The sequence below is a fragment of the Salvelinus sp. IW2-2015 genome, linkage group LG15 (genome assembly GCF_002910315.2).
Source record: "Salvelinus sp. IW2-2015 linkage group LG15, ASM291031v2, whole genome shotgun sequence".
Taxonomy (NCBI): domain Eukaryota; kingdom Metazoa; phylum Chordata; class Actinopteri; order Salmoniformes; family Salmonidae; genus Salvelinus; species Salvelinus sp. IW2-2015.
The window spans coordinates 38,950,531-38,973,029 of record NC_036855.1 but is presented as its reverse complement, the minus strand read 5'-3'; the positions used below and the strand labels follow the sequence as shown (position 1 = coordinate 38,973,029).

At 43.0% G+C, this 22,499-nt stretch overlaps 1 protein-coding gene across 12 annotated transcripts; it reads left to right on the top strand.

The window, feature by feature from the left end:
* Positions 1–12,129: 12,129 nt before the first annotated feature.
* On the top strand, positions 12,130–21,496 carry LOC111973647 (merlin-like). 12 transcript variants are annotated; one of them, XR_002878610.2, is made up of 5 exons: positions 12,130–12,910; positions 14,747–14,872; positions 15,078–15,200; positions 16,526–16,776; positions 16,898–18,771. XR_002878610.2 is itself a non-coding variant. In XM_024001005.2 (5 exons), the coding sequence occupies exons 1-4, from the start codon at positions 12,797–12,799 to the stop codon at positions 16,770–16,772; spliced, it is 615 nt and encodes a 204-aa protein (XP_023856773.1). In that variant the 5' UTR covers positions 12,130–12,796; the 3' UTR covers positions 16,773–16,776; positions 16,901–18,771. The 12 variants fall into 12 exon arrangements, 11 of the variants coding, with proteins under 11 accessions (XP_023856773.1, XP_023856771.1, XP_023856774.1 ...); XM_024001005.2 differs by having other exon boundaries at positions 16,521–16,776; positions 16,901–18,771; XM_024001003.2 differs by having other exon boundaries at positions 16,521–16,776.
* The last annotated feature ends 1,003 nt before the right edge of the window (positions 21,497–22,499 follow it).

Below are 22,499 nucleotides of genomic sequence, written 5' to 3'. Positions count from 1 at the left end.
GGGGATAATGGGGAAGATGGGCAACACCTGGAGGGGGGTGGAGACAAGCACAAAGACAGGTGAAAAAAATCAGGATGTGACAGCTTTCTTGGGCACAGGGATTATGGTGATCTGTTTGAAACATGTAGGTATTACAGACTCGGCCAGAYAGAGGTTGWAAATGTCCGTGAAGACACATGCCAGTTGGTCCTTGCATGCTTTGAGTAGACGTCCTGGTAATCCACCTGGCCCCGCGGCTTTGTGAATGTTGACCTGTTTAAAGGTCTTTCTCACATCGGCTACAAAGAGCGTGATCACACAGAGTCATCCGGAACAGCTGGTCCTCTCATGCATGCTTCAGTGTTGCTTGCCTCGAAGCGAGCATAAAAGGCATTTAGCTCGTCTGGTAGGCTCGGGTCACTGGGCAGCTCGCAGCTGGATTTCCCGTTGTAGTCCGTACTAGTTTTCAATCCCTGCTACATCCGACGAGCGTCAGAGCCGCTGTAGTAGGATTCAATCTTAGTCCTGTATTGATYCTTTGCCTGTTTAATGGTTCGTCTGAGGGCATAGCGGGATTTCTTATAAGCATCCGAATTAGTGTCCCGCTACTTGAAAGCGGCTGCTCTAGCCTTTAGCTCAGTGCGGACATTGCCTGTAATCCATGGCTTCTGGTTTGGAAATGTATGTACGGTCGCGCTGMGGACGACGTCGCCGATGCACTTATTGATAAAGCCYGTGACTGAGGTGGTATACTCCTCAATGCCATTGGATGAATCTCGGAACACATTCCAGTCTGTGCTAGCAAAACAGTCCTGTAGCGTAGCATCCGCGTCATCTGACCATTTCCGTATTGAGTGGGTCACTGGTAATACCTGCTTTAGGTTTGCTTGTAAGCAGGAATCAGGAGCATAGAATTATGGTCAGATTTGCCAAATGGTGGGTGAGGGAGAGCTTTGTATGTGTCTCTGTGTGTGGAGTAAAGGTAGTCTAGAGTTTTTTCCCTCTGGTTGCACATAGGACACGCTGGTAGAAATMAGCTTAAACGGATTTAAGTTTGACTGCATTAAAGGCCCTGACCACTAGGAGGGACGCTTCTGGATGAGCATTTTCTTGTTTGCTTATGGCCTTATACAGCTCGTTGAGTGCGGTCTTAGTGCCATGTTCGGTTTGTGGTGGTAAATAGACAGCTAAGAATAATATAGATGAGAACTGTTTTGGTAGATAGTGTGGTCTACAGCTTATCATGAGGTATTCTACCTCGGGCGAGCAATACCTCGAGACTTCTTTAATATTTGACATCGCTCACCAGCAGTTATTGACAAATAGACACACACTCCCACCCCTCATCTTACCAGACGTAACTGCTCTGTCCTGCCGAAACACTGAGAAGACAGCCACCTCTATATTATCCGTGTCATTGTTCATCCAAGTCTCGGTGAAACATAAGATATTACAGTTTTTAATTTCCCATTGGTAGGATAGTCTTAATCGTAGATCGTCTAGTTTGTTTTCCAATGATTTCACGTTGGCCACTAATACCGCGGGTAGTGGTGTTTATCTACTCGTTGGCTAATTCTTACAAGGCATCCCGTCCTCCTCCCCTTTTTTCTCTGTCTTTTCTTCACGCTGATGACAGGAATTTGGGCCTTGTCTCGACAAAGCAGTATATCCTTCGTGTCGGACTCATTAAAGAAAAAATCTTCGTCCAGTTCGAGGTAAGTAATCGCTGTTCTGATGTCCAGAAGCTCTTTTCGGTCATACGAGATGGTAGCAGTAACATTATCTACAAAATGACTTTGGTTAGGAGTCTACAAAACAGCACAGTTGGTTAGGAGCTCGTAAAACGGCAGCCCTCCCCCGGCGCCATTATTATTTCGGAGCTCTACGGACATTTCCTTCGACCTAATGGCTTGGTTTTTGCTCTGACATGCACTGTCAACTTTGGGACCTTATATAGACAGTTATGTGTCTTACCAAATCATGTCCAATCAATTGAATTTAACACAGGTGGACTTCAATCAAGTTGTAGAAACATCTCAAGGATGATCAATGGAAACAGGATGCACCTGAGCTCAATTTCGAGTCTCGTAGCAAAGGGTCTGAATACTTATGTAAATAAAGTACTTCTGTTTTTTATTTGTTATAAATTTGTAAATATTTGTCATTATGGGTCACACCCTGTCTTGTGCTTTTCTCCGCCCGGTTTTGACCATTCTGCCTGCCATTCTGTACCTTTCTGAATCTGCCCTGGGTAACTGACCTCTGCCTGCCCTGACCCTGAGCCTGCCTGCCATTCTGTACCTTACTGACTCTGCCCTGGATTACTGACCTCTACCACCCCTTGACCTGTGGTTTGCCTGCCCGCTGTTTTGTCAATAAACATCTGTGATTCAAACTGTCTGTGGTATTGTGTGTAGATTGTTGAAGGAAAACAATTTTTGAACACATTTTATAATAAGGCTGTAATGTAACAACATTTGGAAAAAGTCAAGGGGTCTGAATACTTTACAAATGCATATGAGTGAGAGTGACTAACAAAATCCGTGCCCTGCTAGCCCAGTCGGTAATTTGGCCATGGTTACTATACGTTTAGATAGCTGGCTTGACTAATTTACCAATTTACTGACATACACTGAGTGTACAAAACATTAAGGACACCTGTTCTTTCCATGATATAGACTGACCAGGTGAATCCAGGTGAAAGTTATGATCCCTTATTGATGTCACTTGTTAAATTCACTTCAACCATTGTAGATGAAGGGGAGGAGACCGGTTAAAGGATTTAAAAAAATTTAGACCAGTGGTTCCCAAACTTTTTATTGTCCCGTACCCCTTCAAACATTCAACCTCCAGCTGCGTACCCCCTCTAACACCAGGGTCAGCACACTCTCAAATGTTMTATTTTGCCATCATTGTAAGCCTGCCACACACACACTATACAATACATTAATTAAATATAAGAATGAGTGTGAGTTTTTGTCACAATCTGGCTGACATGTGTGCTCCCTCTTTGGCCTCTAGGTCACCAGGCTGTTCGTGATGGCGCACAKCTGTCACCATCGTTACCCGCACCTGAGCCTCATCAAGCACCTGGACTCCATCACTTCCCTGATTACCTTCCCTATATATGTCACTCCCTTTGGTTCCTTCCCCAGGCGTTATTGTTTCTGTGTCATGTCTGTGCGTTGTCCGTATTTCTTATTTTGTATTATGTTGTGTTTATTTATTAACACACTCACTCCCTGAAGTTSRTTCCCGACTCTCAGCGCACATCGTTACACCGGCTCGTGGGAAGTGACAAAGAGATATTAAAGGAGCAGGGCACAAATAATATAATAATTAAAATCAATAATTTTGCTCTTCATTTAACCATCTTACATATAAAACCTTATATGTTAATCGAAAATTGTGAATAACTCCTCACAGAAGGGAGAAGGGTGTGCTTGAAAGGATGCACATAACTCTGCAATGTTGGGTTGTATTGGAGAGAGTCTCAGTATCAAATCATTTTCCACACACAGTCTGTGCCTGTATTTAGTTTTCATGCTAGTGAGGGCCAGAATCCACTCTCACATAGGTACGTGATTGCAAAGGGCATCAGTGTATAACAGCGTGATTTGCCAAGGCAGGATACTCTGAGTGCAGCCCAATCCAGAAATCTGGCTYTGGCTTCTGATTAAATTCAATTTTCACAGAACCGCTTGTTGCAATTTCAAGGAGGCTCTCTTGTTCCGATATCGGTAAGTGGACTGGAGTCAGGGCATGAAAGGGATAATGTATCCAGTTATTTGTGTCATCCGTTTCGGGAAAGTACCTGCGTAATTGCGCACCCAACTCACTCAGGTGCTTTGCTATATCACATTTGACATTGTCCATAAGCTTGAGTTAATTTGCACACAAAAAATCATACAATGATGGAAAGACCTATGTGCTGTCCTTGTTAATGCAGACAGAGAAGAGCTCCAACTTCTTAATCATAGCCTCAATTTTGTCCAGCACATTAAATATATTTGCAGAGAGTCCCTGTAATCCTAGATTCAGATCATTCAGGCGAGATAAACATCACCCAGATAGTCGAGTCGTGTGAGAAACTCGTCATCATGCAAGCGGTCAGACAAGTGAAAATGATGGTCAGTAAAGAAAACTTTAAGCTCGTCTCTCAATTTAAAAAAACTTGTCAATACTTTGCCCCTTGATAACCAGCACAATTCTGTATGTTGTAAAAMAGTTACATGGTCGCTGCCCATATCAGTGCATAGTGCAGAAAATACACAAGAGTTCAGGGGCCTTGCTTTAACAAAGTTAACAATTTTCACTGTAGTGTCCAAAACGTCTTTCAAGCTGTCAGGCATTCCCTTGGCAGCAAGAGCCTCTCGGGGGATGCTGCAGTGTACTGAAGTGGCATCAGGAGCAACTGCTTGCACACGCGTTACCACTCCACTACGTCTCCCTGTCATGGCTTTTACGCCATCAGTATAGATACCAACAAACACATCTTGACCACCAAAGTCCATTTGATGTCACAAAGCCGTCCAGTACTTTAAAAATATAATCTCCTGTTGTCCTAGTTTCCAGTGGTTTGCAGAAGAGGATGTCTTCCTTAATTGACCCCCATAAAAGTAACGGACATATACCAGGAGCTGTGCCAGGCCCGCCACGTCTGTTGACTCATCCAGCTGTAAAGCATAAAATTCACTGGCTTGTATGTGAGGCAGTAATTGTTTCAAAACATCTCCTGCCATGTCACTGATGCCTTGTGAAACAGTGTTGTTTAATGAAGGCATTGTCTGTATAGTTTTTTMGGCCTTTTGCCCCAGCATTGTCCCAGGCATATCCATGGCAGCAGGAATAATTCGGTAGAACTCAGTAGCTCACCATATAAAAGACTTCTAGCCCCTTCTTATTAATGGTATCTGTTGCTTTTTCACCCAGTGAAACACTACTTGAGTAAAAGTCTAAAAGTATTTGCTTTTAAATATACTTAAGTATCAAAAGTAAATGTAATTGCTCAAATATACTTGAGTATCAAGCATAGTACTCTAAATAAAAATCACTGACCCCATTTAAACCAATGAGGGTTCAGAAATTTAAAGCCAATTATCTCAGAATCATCTTTTGCAGATAGAACCTTTTAGTCCCAAACTCTCAATGGGACATTTGAGGGACTGTCAGTGAGTGACATACAGTGAGCTCCAAAAGTATTGTGACAGTGACAAWTTTTGTGTTGTTTTGGCTCTGTACTCCAGCATTTTGGATTTGAAGGATAAAGTGTAGACTGTCAGCTTTAATTTGAGGGTGAACCGTTTAGAAATAACAGCACTTTTTGTACGTAGCCCCCCAATTTTAGGGGACAAAAAGAATTGGGACAAATTCACTTACAAATCAAATTTAAAAAAAAGTTGGCACATGCGCCGAATGCAACAGTGAAATGCTTACTTACAAGCCCTTAACCAACAATGCAGTTTTAAGAAAAATACCTGCAAAGTATTTTTTTTAAATAGATAAGTAAAAAATAAGAAATAAAAGTAACAAATAATTAAAGAGCAGCAGTAAAATAACAATAGCGAGGCTATGTACAGCGGGTACCGGTACAGAGTCAATGTGCGGGGGCACCGGTTAGTCGAGGTAATATGCACATGTAGGTTATTAAAGTGACTATGCATAGATAATAAACAGAGAGAAGCAGCAGCATTGGGGGGGGGCAATTCAAATTGTCGGGGTGGCCATTTGATTAGCTGTTAAGGAGTCTTATGGCTTGGGGGTAAAAGCTGTTTAGAAGCCTCTTGGACCTAGACTTGGCGCTCCGGTACCACTTGCCATGCAGTAGCAGAGAGAACAATCAATGACTTGGGTGGCTGGAGTCTTTGACAATTTTTAGGGGATTCTGACACTGCCTGGTGTAGAGGTCCTGGACGGCAGGAAGCTTGGCCTCAGTCATTTACTGGGCCATACGCACTACCCTCTGTAGTGCCTTGCGGTCGGAGGCCGAGCAGTTGCCATACCAGGCAGTGATAAAACCAGTCCGGATGCTCTCGATGGTGCAGCTGCAGAACTTTTTGAGGATCTGACGACCCATGCCAAATCTTTTCAGTCTTCCCTAGTGGGAATAGGTTTTGTCATGCGCTCTTCACGACTGTCTTGTTGCGCCTGGACCATGTWAGTTTGTTGGTGATGTGGACACCAAGGATCTTGAAGCACTCGACCTGCTCCACTACAGCCACGTCGATGAGAATGGGGGCGTGCTCGGTCCTCCTTTTCCTGTAGTCCACAATCATCTCCTTTGTCTTGATCACGTTGAGGGGTAGGTTGTGGCTACCTGGACTATTTGCATTGTGTCTCCCCCCCAACCCCTCTTTTACGCTACTGCTACTCTCTGTTTATCATACAGTATATGCATAGTCACTTTAACCATACCTACATGTACATACTACCTCAATTAGCCCGACTAACCGGTGCCTGTATATAGCCTCGCTACTGTTACAGCCTCGCTAATGTTATTTTTCACTGTCTTTTTACTGTAGTTTTTTATTTCTTTACTTATCTATTGTTCACCTAATACATATTTTTTACTTAAAAATTGCACTGTTGGTTAGGGCCTGTAAGTAAGCATTTCACTCTAAGGTCTACACCTGTTGTATTCGGCGCACGTGACAAATACACTTGGATTTGATTTGTCCTGGCACCACACGGCCAGGTCTCTGCCCTCCTCCCTATAGGCTCTCGTCGTTGTCGGTGATCAGGCCTACCACTGTTGTGTCATCAGAAAACGTAATGATGGTGTTGGAGTTGTGCCTGGCCATGCAGTCATGAGTGAACAGGGAGTACAGGAGGGGACTGAGCACCCACCCCTTAGGGGCCCCCATGTTGAGGATCAGCGTGGCGGATGTGTTGTTACCTACCCTTACCACTTGAGGGTGGTCCGTCAGAAAGTCCAGGATCCAGTTGCAGAGGGAAGTGTTTAGCCCCAGGGTCCTTAGCTTAGTGATGAGCTTTGTGGGCACTATGGTGTTGAACGCTGAGCTGTAGTCAATGAATAACATTCTCACATAGGTGTTCCTTTTGTCCAGGTGTGAAAAGGGCAGTGTGGAGTGCAATAGAGATTGCATCATCTGTCGATCTGTTGGGGCAGTATGCAAATTGGAGTAGGTCTAGGTCTTCTGGGATAATGGTGTTGATGTGAGCCATGACCAGCCTTTCAAAGCACTTCATGGCTACAGATGTGATTGCTATGGGTCAGTAGTCATTTAGGCAGGTTACCTTAGTGTTCTTGGGCACAGGGACTATGGTGGTCTGCTTGAAACATGTTGGTATTACAGACTCAGACAGGGAGAGGTTGAAAATGTCAGTGAAGACACTTGCCAGTWGGTCAGCGCATGCTCGGAGTACACGTCCTGGCAATCCATCTTGCCCTGCGGCCTCGTGAATGTTGACCTGTTTAAAGGTCTTACTCACATCGGCTGCGGAGAGCGTGATCACATAGTCGTCCGGAAAAGCTGATGCTCTCATGCTTGTTTCTTGCCTCAAAGCGAGCATAGAAGTAATTGAGCTAATCTGGAAGGCGCTTGTCACTGGGCAGCTCGCGGCTGTGCTTCCATTTCTAGTCTGTACTAGTTTCCAAGCCCTGCCACATCCGACGAGCGTTGGATGCCGGTGTAGTACGAATCGATCTTAGTCCTGTATTAAAGTAGCAAAACTGAAGTATTTGGTCCAATATTCATAGGATGCAATGATAACATCAGGCTTGTAACTTTACAAATTTGTTGGATGTGTTTGCTGTTTGTGTTTCAGATTATTTTGTGCCCCCAAAAAATGAATGGTAAATCAAATKAAATCAAATTTTATTGGTCACATACACATGGTTAGCAGATGTTAATGCGAGTGGTYCGAAATGCTTGTGCTRCTAGTTCCAACTGTGCAGTAATATCTAAGAAGTAATTTAACAATTTCACAACTACCTTATACACACAAGTGTAAAGGAATGAATAAGAATATGTACATATAAATATATGGATGTGCGATGGCCGTGCGGCATAGGCAAGATGCAGTAGATGGTATAGAGTACAGTTTATACATATGACATGAGTAATGTAGGGTATGTAAACATTATATAAAGTGGCATTGTTTAAAGTGACTAGTGATACATTTATTACATCCACATTTTTTATTATTAAAGTGGCTAGAGATTTGAGTCAGTATGTTGGCAGCAGCCACTCAATGTTAGTGATGGCTGTTTAACAGTCTGATGGCCTTGAGATAGAAGCTGTTTTTCAGTCTCTCGGTCCCAGCTTGGATGCACCTGTACTGTCCTCGCCTTCTGGATGATAGCGGGGTGAACAGGCAGTGGCTCGGGTGATTGTTGTCCTTGATTATCTTTTTGGCCTTCCTGTGACATCGGGTGGTGTAGGTGTACTGGAGGGCAGGTAGTTTGCCCCCGGTGATGCGTTGTGCAGACCTCACTACCCTCTGGAGAGCCTTACGGTTGTGGGTGGAGCAGTTGTCATACCAGGCGGTGATACAGCCCGACAGGATGCTCTCGATTGTGCATCTGTAGAAGTTTGTGAGTGTTTTCGGTGACAAGCCAAATTTCAAAATCAGTCTCTTGTTATCAAGAGACTGGACATTGGCGAGTAGTATACTCGGGAGCGGTAAGCGATGTGCCCGTCTACGGAGCCTGACCAGAAAATCACTCTGTCCGCCCCTTCCGCGGCGTCGTTGTTTTTGGGTCGCCTACTGGGATCCGATCCATTGTCCTGGGTGGTCCAAACAGAGGATTCGCTTCGGGAAAGTCGTATTCCTGCTCGTAATGTTGGTAAGTTGACGTTGCTCTTATATCTAAGAGTTCTTCCCGGCTGGATGTAGTAAGACTTAAGATTTCCTGGGGTATCAGTGTAAGAAATAATACATTAAAAAAACAAAATACTGCATAGTTTCCAAGGAACGCYAAGCGAGGCGACCATCTCTGTCGGTGCCATGTTGCATTTGGCTGCCGGCCCAAAATAATAGAATATGTTTCCAGTTTGCATAAAATCCAGTGAAGTTCCTTGATGGCCGTCTTGGTATCCGCTTGCGGGGGGATATACACGGCTGTGACYATAACCGAGGAGAGTTCTCTTGGGAGATAATATGGTCCCATTTGATTGTGAGGAATTTTAGGTCAGGTGAACAAAAGGACTTGAGTTCCAGTATGTTGTTACAATTACACCATGAGTCGTTAATCATGAAACATACACCCCCGCCCTTCTTTTTACCGGAGACATGTTTATTCCTGTCGGCGCAATTCACTGAAAATCCCGTTGGCTGTACTGACTCTGACAGCATGTCCCAAGCTAGCCATGTTTCCGTGAAACAGAGTATGTTATAATCCCGGATATCGCTTCGGAAAGCAACTCTTGCCCTGATTTTGTCAACTTTGTTAACTAGGGATTGGACATTAGCGTGTAATATACTCAGAAGCAGTGGGGGGCGTGTGCGCGCATCCGAAGCCTCACTAGAAGACCTCTCCGGCACCCTCTCCTKCGGCAGCGTTGGTTTGGGTCATCCTCTGGAATCAGTTCAAATGCCTTGGGAGGTGCAGGCAAATGATCCGCTTTGGGAAAGTCGTATTCCTGGTCGTAATGCTGGTTGGGCTGGTACGTTAACGTCTCTCTGATTTCCAATAGTTCTTCCCGGCTGTATGTAATAACACTTAAGGTTTTCTGGGCTAACAATGTAAGAAATAATACATAAAAAACTAAATACTGCACAGTTTCCTAAGGACTAGAAGCGAAGCTGCCATCTCTATCGGCGCCATCTTTTTCAAATAGCCTACAGTTATATAAACTAAGGAAAATGGTATTGTGTTCTTTGAAATACATTTTATTTCATATTCTGTTACCTAAGACCTTCATAAACACAACCAAATTATTATTTTTGTGATAGAATATATTAAATGTATTTATTGTGAGAATGTTGACATTCAAAAGACCATCATTGGCCTGAAGGTGACTGCCCTCCCGAAGCATCTTAAAAGTCGGCGCCAACGGTAAGTTAACAATTCGGCGGTGCAAGTAGCAACACTTCAGGCTGAGGAGTAAGTTTCACACACCCCATGTGCTCATGTGCTACATTAACAAGACAGAAAAATGGTCCAATTCACGCACTTTTCATAAAGTGTTTTCATAAAGTATTCATACCACTTGACATATTCCGTATTTTGTTGTGTTACTGCCTGAAATTCAAAATGTATTAAATTAATTTTTTTCTCATCCATCGACACACTATACCCCATAATGACAAAGTGAAAACGTGTTTTTAGAAATGTTTACAAATTTCTTGAAAATTAAATACAGAAATATCTAATTTACATAAGTATTCACACCCCTGAGAATCACCTTTGGCAGCGATTACAGCTTTGAGTCTTTCTGGATAAGGCTCTAAGATTGCACACCTGGATTGTACAATATTTGCCCATTATTCCTTTCAAAATTCTTCAAGCTCTGTCAAATTGGTTGTTGATCATTGCTAGACAACCATTTTCAAGGATTGCCATAGATTTTCAAGCAGATTTACGTTTAAACTGTAACTTGGCGACTCAGGAACATTCACTGTCTTCTTGGTAATCAACTCCAGTGTAGATTTGTCCTGCTGAAAGGTGAATTAATCTCCTAGTGTCTGTTGGAAAGCAGATTGAACCAGCTTTTCCTCTATGAGTTTGCCTGGGCTCCATTCTGTTTATTTCTTATTTTGAAAAACTACCCAGCCACTACTATGCTTGAAAATATGGAGAGTGGTACTCAGTAATGTGTTGTATTGGATTTGCCCCAAATATAACACTTTGTTTTCAGGACAAAAAGTGAATTGCTTTGCCAAATGTTTTGCAGTATTACTTTAGTGCCTTGTTGCAAACAGGATACATGTTTTTGAGTATTTTATTCTGTACAAACTTCCTTCTTTTCACTCTGTCAATTTGGTTAGTATTGTGGAGTAACTGCAATGTTGTTGATCTATCCTCAGATTTCTCKTATCACAYCCTTTAAACTCTGTAACTGTTTTAAAGTCACAATTGGCCTCATGGTGAAATCCCTGAGTGGTTTCCTTCCTCTCCGGCAACTGAGTGAGGAAGGATGCCTGTATCTTTGTATTGATAGACCATCCAAAGTGTCTTTACCAATCTACCAATAGGTGCGCCCCGGTCTTTGTGGTTGAATATGTGTTTGAAATGTAATGCTCGAATTGAGGGACTTTATAGATAATTGTATGTATGGGGTACAGAGATGAGGTAGTTATTCAAAAATCATGTTACACTATTATTGCACACAGTGAGTCCATGCAACTTATTATGTGAGTTGTTGAGCACATTATTACTTGTGAAGAGTCTGAAGCTTTCAGCATCGGTAATCCTCATCACTCTCCAGATACAATTACCAGGAAACACACACACACACACACACACGAAGACAGGAAGAGTAAGCAGAGGAAAGATAGGAAGAGTAAGCAGAGGCTTGAAAATGAACGATCATTCCCCGTGAGAGCAGACAGTCTGATTGGGAGAAACATTGTCATGTACATAAACATTTATGTTTTCGCTTTTATTAACTCATTTATTCAGCATATTCATTGGCATAACATAACGTTGCATGTAGAAATTCAATTTTTAAGACAGATACATCTCCACTTCATGTAGAATTGGGTCCAGTGTACTGTACATTCAACATTTCGGGTTAAGTGCTTTTGTCTTTACCGTACTACTAATAAAATGTTTTGCAAACTGACTGAAGTGAACCCATGACTCTGTTACTGCCCATATATTGCCCACTGTTGGCCACTCAAAATACCAGCGTGATCAATGTCATTCTCATCTGTTGGTATTTTATGACCAGAGGATGGCGCTGGATGCACAAGTTACAACCCAAAGAAGAATATTCACATTACAGTAAAGATGGTGGGTAAATGAAGATTGGTCACTCAGGTCATTAACCATTGAAAAAAATTGTAAGTTCCGGTCTACTTAACTGGGTGTATCTCCCGTAGACACCAACGCAATAGCAGCTGGGTCTGGTCTACTTAGTTCCTTGATTTACATTGACCCCCCCCCTCCCAAAAAAAAAAAACTATTGTGAGTGGGGTGTCTCGTTTCCTCTTCTATCTCTGATTTCAGCTAGATGTGTTAGGACCGCCCTCTCAATGAATGAGGAAGTTAGTTAGCTGCTAGCATAGTATGCTAATGGAGTTCTGATTATTTTTGTTATTGTAAATAAAAGGTTTCAGAAGACATATATCACCTTTCCATTAGTGCGAGGATACTTTACTTTTGGACGGAATTACTGTTTCAACGGGGAACCCGTTTTCCGAGTATGAAACAACCGAATGTATGAGTTAGCGCGTGGGTATGTTTACAAAACAGGTGAAGCTCCCCATCCGAAAGTTAGCTAGGCGATCTAGCTAGCTATATCAAGCCAATTAGCTATCCAAATAGCACAACGGGAAGTAAAATGTGTTGGATAATGCCATAGTAAATATATTTTACCAATCTAGATTTACAAATCTGGGTACAGTAAATTGCTGAAGTTGTAGATGAAGTTATAGCTAAAAAGCTAAATTAGCTTGCGAATGTTTTGGCGCAACCTTAAGGTTCCCCACGCGCAGAACTGTGATTACACTGAAGAAGATAAAGTATGTAAATTATATAAATAGTCTCTAAAAACACTACGAATGGGAAAGCACATGATATTCTTGTTATGACGACATTGTGTGCACCTGTTGACGTCGTCACATTATACCTATACACTAGCTATAACTAACGTTATAGTCTAGCTAAATAAATTGTGGGTTTGTCAACATGGCAAGTGCCTTAGCAGCTAAAATGGGACTCAACTCATTGAGAAGAAAACAAGCCAAGAACTTCAATGTCAGGATCACCACAATGGATGCAGACATGGAATTCAGTTGTGAGGTGTGTGCTCCCTTTCTGTATGTGTCAATGTGTAGCTTGTAGCCTAGTTGCTACGAACATGAATAATGTCGTTGTCCAGCTCTTGCTTGGGGGCTCCCAAGTGGAGCAGRGGTCTAAGGCACTACGTCTCCGTGTTTGAGGCATCACTACAGACACCCTGGTTCGAATCAAGGCTGTATCACAACCGGACGTGATTGGGAGTATAGGGCAGTGCACAATTGGCCCAGTGTCGTCTGGGTTTGGCCGGTGTAGGCCGTCATTGTAAATAAGAATMTGTTCCTAACTGACTKGCCTAGTTAAATAAAGGTTAAATACATATTWTTTTCTTCTATTCACTCAACAGCATGACACCTATGACATCACCCTGACCTTCTTGGCTATCCCGCAGACTGTGTCCCAATGGCACTCTATTCCTTATGCAGTGCATTCTTTTTGATCAGATGGGTCCTGATCAACAGTAGCACACTACATAAGAAATAGGGTGCCATTTGGGACACAGACAGAATCTACAGGTGTCAGTCAGTTTAATCTGTTTCTTATTCAAACACAGCTGACACTTCTGTTTTACTTTGACCCTATAGGCTACAGCATTGTTTCTCAATTCTGGACAAGCGCACCTGATTCAACTTGTAAACTAATAATCAAGCCCTCATTGAGTTGAATCAGGTGAGTTTGTCTTGGGCTACAACACAAATGTGTGCTGTTGTGGGTACTCGAGGACTGGAGTTGGGAAACACTGGGCTACAGTAACTACATCATTTAAAACTACCTGTGTAATAGTAATAACTTAGTAATGCTAGTAATAACTTAGTAATGCATTTTACACTGTGAATACAGTGTAAAATCTGCAAGATATTTTCTTCATATTAGGCTCAAGAGGAAACAACAGTATGCAGATAGATTACCTCTGTGTTGCTCTTTTTAAGATCACTTCAATACAATTCATTAACCAAAAGATGGTAATGAAATGTAGATGTTGTTCTCGAATCCAACCAAAGAAGAAATTATAGGCTTTAGGATAATACCTATGCAGATGTATAGAATAGGCCTAGATTACTTTTAGTCCTTTGCCTTTCAGCCACTGTAGTGCAATTGACTAACATAACAGTCAATTTAACATTGCCTTGGGCCTTAGTCTATGTAAAGAATGCATCATAATAATAACTTGGAAAGGCCATCAGTACTTAACAAGTGAGGGAGCCTGAACGCTACCACTGTTGGAAATTGGAAATAACACAGACCTGCAGAACATCAATTGCAGGTTTGCTCAGATTACTGTCTGTGCCTGGATGATAATTTTATAAATTATATGCTTGATAAATAGTAATTATTGAGTGTTTGCATTTTTAGGTGCAGAGTCTTTGAAGTACATTATTAAATTGACCTTGACTGTACTTCAGTTGTCCTTAATTTCTTTCTCATATTGAGCTGATATCCTAGGCACTTTTCTTTCTCTCTTGCTCAGCCTGAATTGTCGTACTGTTAAAGTTCTATTGGTGCATTTTAAAGTTAAACAATCTGAGATTAAAGCTTTTTAATTGAGAATGAATGTGTATCTGATATGCCTCTCTGAGCTTTGAGCTGAATGGTTATAGAAATACTTTTAGCCGCTCCCTGCTTATGAAAGATGGACTGTCTATGTCCAGCCTGAGCAAAGGCATTTGTCGCCTCTCATGACTCTCATCATGACTATTATGACTTATCTTACCCTCTGCTTTATTTCATACTGCCCTCTGCAAATGCTCTTTGCTCTGTCAATCATTCACTCCACCCACATCATGAGACTATTCCCATATTTATCCTAATATCAATTCATGCTGCTATCCTGTTTTTCAGGTCAAATGGAAGGGAAAAGATCTTTTTGATCTGGTGTGCCGGGCTCTGGGACTGAGAGAGACGTGGTTCTTCGGGTTCCAGTATGATGTCAAAGACACTGTAGCCTGGATCAAGATGGACAAGAAGGTAAATCTTAGCAACAGACGGACTTGCTGAAGTAGATTGATGTGCTGGTTGGTACTCAGTGTCCCTTACATTGTTTGTGAACACTGTGAGTTGAATCGAGATGTAGTCTTCTTCACCAGCCATACATCGTCTAGGGATGTCAGGAGCCTGGCAAGAAACTGTCTGACTAATTGAGTTGTCCATGTTGTTTTGGTCTCTGTTGCAGGTTTTGGACCACGATGTGTCCAAGGAGGAACCAATCACCKTTAATTTCCTGGCCAAGTTTTACCCTGAGAACGCAGAGGAGGAGTTGGTTCAGGACATCACTCAGCATCTCTTCTTCCTACAGGTGACTATGCATGGCACGCTCATTCCTTCTCATCAACTCAATCCATATGTTTCACTGTAAAAACTCTAGGCTATTTTTTAAATTGGAGTTGGCCACCAAGAAAGTAGCTCTTGTCAGTGTAATTTTCACTGATCTTATCATTAATCGTTTTGGAGATACATTATGAAAGCCTCTCATTTTCAAAACTTTTCATCTAGGATCTTTGAACATGTATGCATTTTTCCCTTTTGCACCGCCTCTTAAGAAAATCTGGTTTGGATTGTCAATTGATATTTATCAAGACACTGCTATAAAGTAGTGCACTAAATAAGGAATAGGGTGCCATTTGGGACKGACACTTCTTCTTCCAAGTCCTGCATGTACACTTCAAATCCAACTGACATACCTCTCAGAACATGCTGAACATGCTGATGGATTACAGATGGATTTATGTGTTGGCAATCTTTCCAGTGGCTTGCCTCACCGCACTAGCAGCTTTTAAGAATGTTTTAAATTGTTTGTCATCATCTAAGAAATACCTAGGTGAATTTTGGTCAGTTAACTGATAGAAAGCTCTCAAATGTTTCTGTGAGAATCATACAGTTATATTACAGATCTTGAAACACTATGCACAGACATTTATCTCTTTAGGCACTTAGTACATCAATGTAATAATACTCCACTTGTGCACTCATGTACTTACTTGACCAGTGATCCCATTGAAATGGGCAATATAATACACCTGCAGCTACATTACTGTTCTCTGAAGTTATATCACAGGTCTCTTCAGGCAGACTGCCAATAGAGGGCAAACTTTCACATCTAGTTCCTTTGACTGCTATGGTTAGTGAGCACCAGAGCCAAAGCCCTCTCAGTCCAGAGCACTCTCAGTAATACACTTTCCCATTGTCCCTCTCTGATTGTATTCGGCCATGTGGAATCAATGTACTGCATTTTAACAGTGCCCTTTCTCCCCTGCCCTAATACTTTGAAGGGAATTCCTTCCCAGTACTGACACACTGGCACCCTATTCCCTATGTAGTGCACTACTTTTGACCAGAGTACTATGGGCCCTGTCAAAAGTAGTGCACTACATAGGGAATAGGATGCCATTTGGGACATGGCRCCAATTCCATTATCCCTTCACGCGAGATGAGATTTGTTACAATGGTCTCCCTGCTATCCAATTCAACTAATCGCATTTATCAATTACCAATTCGGTTTTAAAGGCCCAGTGCAGTCAAAAACTTTGGTTTTCCTGTGTTTTATATATATATCACTATGTGTTTGGAATTATACTGGTGAAATTATGAAAATGATGATAATGCCCTGTTTGAAAAGTTTAGCATGTTTTGGTGGGATGGAGTTTTGGTCGCCCCACCGAACCTTGGTGGAGCACATGGGAGAAATGAGAGATCGGATGGCAACCCTGTGGCCCCTGGTACGGGAACACATGCTGGAGGCCCAAACGAGGGTGTACAACAGAGGGGCACAGCGAAGGGACTTTCAGCCAGGAGACAAAGTGTTGGTGTTGGTCCCCACCTCAGAATATACGTTTTTGGCCCGATGGAATGGGCCATACGAAGTCATTGAGAAGGTGGGTGAAGTCAACTATAGGGTCAGGACAGCCGGGACGTAGGCATCTGACTCAGATTTACCATGTGAACCTGCTAAAGAAATTAAATGCATGTGATTTACTCTACTCTATTTCCCCGAAGAAGGCTACCACAGAGACCGAGCCGGCAGAGGTGACAATGGAGGAGCAGCTGAGTCAAGTCAAGAAGCAGGAGCTGAGGGAGTTGGTRGGCCGAAAACAGGATGTGTTCTCCAGTGAACCAGGACACACCGATCTGGCACAGCATCATCACCGAACCCAGGAAAAAGGTGAAGTTGAGACCCTACCGCATACCGGAAGCAAGGAGAGAGGCTGTCAGGACCGAGGTAAAAACGATGTTGGAAGCTGATATAATCGAAGAGTCGAATAGTGGGTGGTCCAGCCCCATAGTGTTGGTGCCGAAACCAGACGGCACCATTCGATTCTGTAATGATTTTAGAAAAGTAAATGAAATCTCAAAGTTCGACGCCTACCCCATGCCCCGAATTGATGAATTAATCGAACGGCTAGGGACAGCCCGATTTATCAGCACGCTCAACCTGACAAACGATTATTGGCAAATGCCCTTAGCTCCCGAGGCACGGAAGAAAACTGCTTTCGCCACCCCGGACGGACGTTCCAATARAAGAAGCTGCCCTTTGGGCTGCATGGGGCCCCGGCCACCTTCCAGAGGTTGATGGACCGGGTTCTCCGATCCCATTGGAAGTATGCGGCGGCATACATCAATGATATTGTGATCCATGGGAGTGAGTGGGAGACCCATCTAAACCAGGTGAGCGCGGTAGTGCAGGCCTTACGGAAGGCGGGGCTAACAGCAAACCCAAAGAAATGTCAGCTCGGCCTACGGGAGGCTGAGGACCTGGGGTACACGATCGGGAAGGAATGCGTCAAACCCCAGGTGAAGAAAGTGGAGGCGATTCAGGACTGGCCCCGCCCCCTCACCAAGAAGCAGGTACGCACGTTTGTGGGGTTGACTAGTTACTACCGGAGATTTATTCCCCACTTTGCCTCCCTAGCCAGCCTGACCTATCTGACTAGGAGCCGTCTGCCCGCCCAGGTGAAGTGGACCGAGGAGACAGAGAAAGCCTTCCAGAACCTAAAGGGAGCACTGTGTTCTGAACCRGTGCTGGTGACACCGGACTTCTCCAAACCACTGGTGGTTCAGACCGATGCATCCGAAACGGGTGGGTGCCATCCTATCACAGCTCCAAGAAGGTGAGGAACACCCAGTSATGTACATTAGCCGGAAGCTGTTGCCACYGGAACAAAGATATTCCACAGTGGAGAAAGAATGTCTAGCGATCAAGTAGGCGCTAGAAACGATGAAGTATTACTTATTGGGACGGCACTTCACCCTCGTAACGAACCATGGTTTGGATGTCACGGAATAAGGACAGTAACGCCCGGGTCACCCGCTGGTTCCTATCCTTACAGCCCTTTGCTTTCTCTGTCGTCCACAGATCAGGTGCAGCCCATGGAAATGCCGATGCCCTCTCCAGGAGGGATGCTCTAGGGAGCTGGACCGCCCCTCCCTCCCGGTCTGAGCTGAGGGGGGAGGGATGTGTGGCAGACAGCAGGGATAGGTGAGGGGAGAGGTAATTGAGGGGCGATATCTTGCAGGTCGCTGGCTCCACCCCTGAGCCTTATATGGACTTTTTGCCCCAACGAGGTAGATCGTTAAGCCAGGGAGTGCTTGTGGATAAAGGAGGAAGCAGCCTGCACAAAGGGGCAGAGTAGGAGAGAGCCAAGTGCGTTATGAAGAGTGAGAGAACTATATCTGTGTGATTACCTGTTGTGACCTGGACTGTCGGCCCAACCCCCTTGTGGACCGGATTGGCTGAGGACCCGAGTGTGAGGATTACCCCTGGAAAACGGAACGGACACAAAGAACGGCTTGTGGACTGTGAGGTGATTGGTGAATTCCCCCCTCTTCCCCAGTGTACCAATATCCCTAATAAACTCCCCATTTGCCTTCTATTTGTGCTACTGGTGCATGTTTTGTTATTGAACTTTGTGGCGTGGAAACCCCACACCCTTGAGCGTGCTACAATATTTATAAAAGTCACCTTGTCAGAAACAGAACTTCACGCCAGGGTAAGCTAGACCCTATGTGTGTTTGTAAWATCACCTATGGGAAAAATGAAAGGTGGAAAACGATTGGAACCATTTTCCTGTTTGACCGCTAGGTTTTAAGGGTTTTATGACACCTCCGCTGTGGGGCTTTATTAGGCCAATATTACCAGAATGCTAATAAAATATATTGTTGACGGTATTGAAAAACTATCCCGTGGCTTTTTCCAAATACCCCGGTATATATGGTATACCGCCCAAGCCGATTTGAAATCAAATAAATTCGACAGATCAATGTGATATTTGGAATTGAATGAAAGCTTCTAAATTGCTTTCAACACCTCATGCGCATTGAATAGCGGTGGGGCAATGTAGAGATAGCAGCCTATATGAAGAGTTGGGGGTGTGGCTTATTAGGGGCGTGGCTTTCAGTTTGTTCGTTTTGGCCACCCGTGAGAGTGAATGTCATTCTAGTTATTGTGGTCTATTGTATTCCTTAATGTACGGGATAAACGCAGACCTTCTACATTACCTTGGAAATAATGGATGATGATTTCTAAGTTAATGTACAGAATGGTGTTTATACTGCTTATACCACAGTTGCCAAAGAAAACAATATGAAAGCACACATTTACAGGTAGAAATACTTTCCCCCCCTGTTGATATTACAATTTTTATAAGCAAATAAGTACTTTCTCATCTTTTGGTTGCTGGAGATGCGACCCAGTCCTTCATTCAAATAGATTGATATTTACAGACCCACTCGTTCGTTATCTGCTTTTAATGTCCATTCTAGAATGGCCTTCTAGCCAATTASAAATMAGTATTCAATAATGCTATGGTATAGTCAAACTTAAACTTGTTCACTGCCAGTATCTGTAGTGTTACAAAAGAGCCTGATAAGCTTCCTATTTTAAAGTAGCCAATCCTTGGTTATAATATTGTGGCTTCTACATGCGAAAGTCTTGTGTAAAGGAAATATTTTGAAACATTATCTCAAGTTATTGAATCAATTAAATGTATTGGTTAACAGTGAAGTTATTGAATTGCTTGTAACACGATTGAATACTGTATATTTACATAAGTATTTCTAAATTAAAAAGTGAGTTGGGTTGTACAGTGCATTCGGAAAGTATTCAGACCCCTTCACCTTTTCCACATTTTGTTATGTTACAGCSTTATTCTAAAATGGATTTAATTAAACATTTTCCTCATCAATCTACACACAATACCTCATAATGACAAAGTGAAAACAGGTTTTTAGAAATGTTTGCAAATGTATGAAAAATGTAAAACTGAAATAACTTATTTACATAAGTATCCAGAACCTTTGCTATGAGACTCGAAATTGAGCTCAGGTGCATCCTGTTTCCATTGATCATCCTTGATTGGAGTCCCACCTGTGGTAAATTCAATTGATTGGACATGATTTGGAAAGGCACACACCCGTCTATATAAGGTCCCACAGTTGACAGTGGATGTCAGAGCAAAAATCAAGCCATGAGGTCAAAGGAATTGTCCCTAGAGCTCCTAGACAGGATTGTGTCGCGGCACAGATCTGGGGAAGGCTATCAAAAAAAATTCTGCATTATTGAAGGTCCCCAAGAACACATTGGCCTCCATCATTCTTAAATGGAAGAAGTTTGGAACCATGGACGAACCTTCCAGAAGGACAACCATCTCTGCAGCACTCCACCAATTAGGCCTTTATGGTAGAGCAGCCAGACGTCTGGATGAAACCTGGTACGATCCCTACGGTGAAGCATGGTGGTGGCAGCATCATGCTGTGGGGAGGTTTTTCAGGGGCATGGAATGGGAGACTATTCAGGATTGAGGGAAAGAGGAACGAAGCAAAGAACAAAGAGATCCTTGATGAAAACCTGCCCCAGAGCGCTCAGGACCTCAGACTGGGGCAAAGGTTCACCTTCCAACAGGACAACAAACATAAGTACACTGCCAAGACAACGCAGGAGTGGCTTCGAGACAAGTCTCTGAATATCCTTGAGTGGCCCAGCCAGAGCACGGACTTGAACCCGATCGAACATCTCTGGAGAGACTTGAAAATAGCTGTGCAGCGACGCTCCCATCCAACCTGACCGAGCTTGAGTGGATCTGCAGAGAATAATGGGAGAAACTCCCCAAATACAGGTGTGCCATGCTTGTAGCGTCATACCCAAGACGACATGAGGCTGTAATTGCTGCCAAAATTGTTTCAACAAAGTACTGAGTTAAAGGGTCTGAATAATTATATTATTGTGATATTTCATAAAAGTGATTTATTTTTTTATACATTTGCAAAAATGTCTATAAACCTGTTTTTGCTTTGTCATTATGGGGTATTGTGTGTAGTATATTGAGGAAATGTAATGTTTTTCAATTTCAACTAATTTACTGGTAATTAGTTGAAGCAATAATTTTTTGGGTTGATCCGAAGAGTAACTTTTTTTTACACTGTAGGTCAGATTTTGTCACTCTTGTTGTTTCTATTCAGGTGAAGAATAAGATCCTGGAAGAGGAGATCTACTGCCCTCCTGAAGCCTCGGTGCTGCTGGCCTCCTATGCCGTCCAGGCCAAGGTCTGTATCACTAACTCTGTTTTCTCCTCTTACAATCAATAAACCTGTCTGTCCACAAGTCCATTCCATACACTCGTCTGTTCGTCAGTCTATCCATCCATATATCCATCTATAATTAATTGAAAGCCCTGATGAACAATACAGTGCCAAGCTCAATGACCCTCCTGACAGCAAGCCTTGGGAGTCATTTGGGAGTCACAAGCCTTGGGAGTCAAAGAAAGACTCTCCAAATGAACTTCCCCACACCATTCTGCTGAAGGTTTGCATCACTCCAAACCTGTCTGTTTCTAGATTACCCCAAAAGGGATTCTCTGTAACAACAAGTTGCAGGTCTTGACAGAGGTCCTCCAGAGAAACCACTGATTCATCTCAAAGGACTTGTTGACTGAGTACCCACGCCTCACCACCTAATGCCAATTTAGAAGCCTGGGGGTGAAAGAGGACGACCGTTGACCAAGCCTGTGTCCAAAATTGCACCAGATTCCCTTTATAGTGCAGTACTTTTGACCATGGCCATATGTCTCTGGTCAAAAGTAGTACACTATATATAGAATAGGGTGCCATTTGGAACACATCCCATCTCTTATCCACAAATCACATCAGGCCAGCTCTCCTCTCCTGTCAGATCATTTGAACTGGACATGGCAGAAACGGTAACATGCTCTCAGTGTATCAGCAGTCCACGTTGATTGTCTTTTAGTTTATCTGCTTAACTTTCTTGACTTCACATGTGTTGTGTGACACAAATTCACATTTTAGAGTGGCKTTGTATTGTCCCCAGCACAAGGTGCAATGTGTAATGATCCGTTTCTTGATATGCCATGTAGGTCAAGATACCACTGAATGAAAAATACATGGGTTTTGGTTCAGGTAAAGCTGACTAGCGCTAGCTAACGCTACCTAGCAAAAAACAAACATTGTTCAGGGATGCAAACTAGTCACCTTTCGTTTGAATCCAAAATAGTTTACCTTATTGCCTCTAAAATGTAAATAAAACACTATAAAGAGTTTATATAATGTGTCATTACATACCTATTTGAAGGTTTGTGTCAAATTTGAA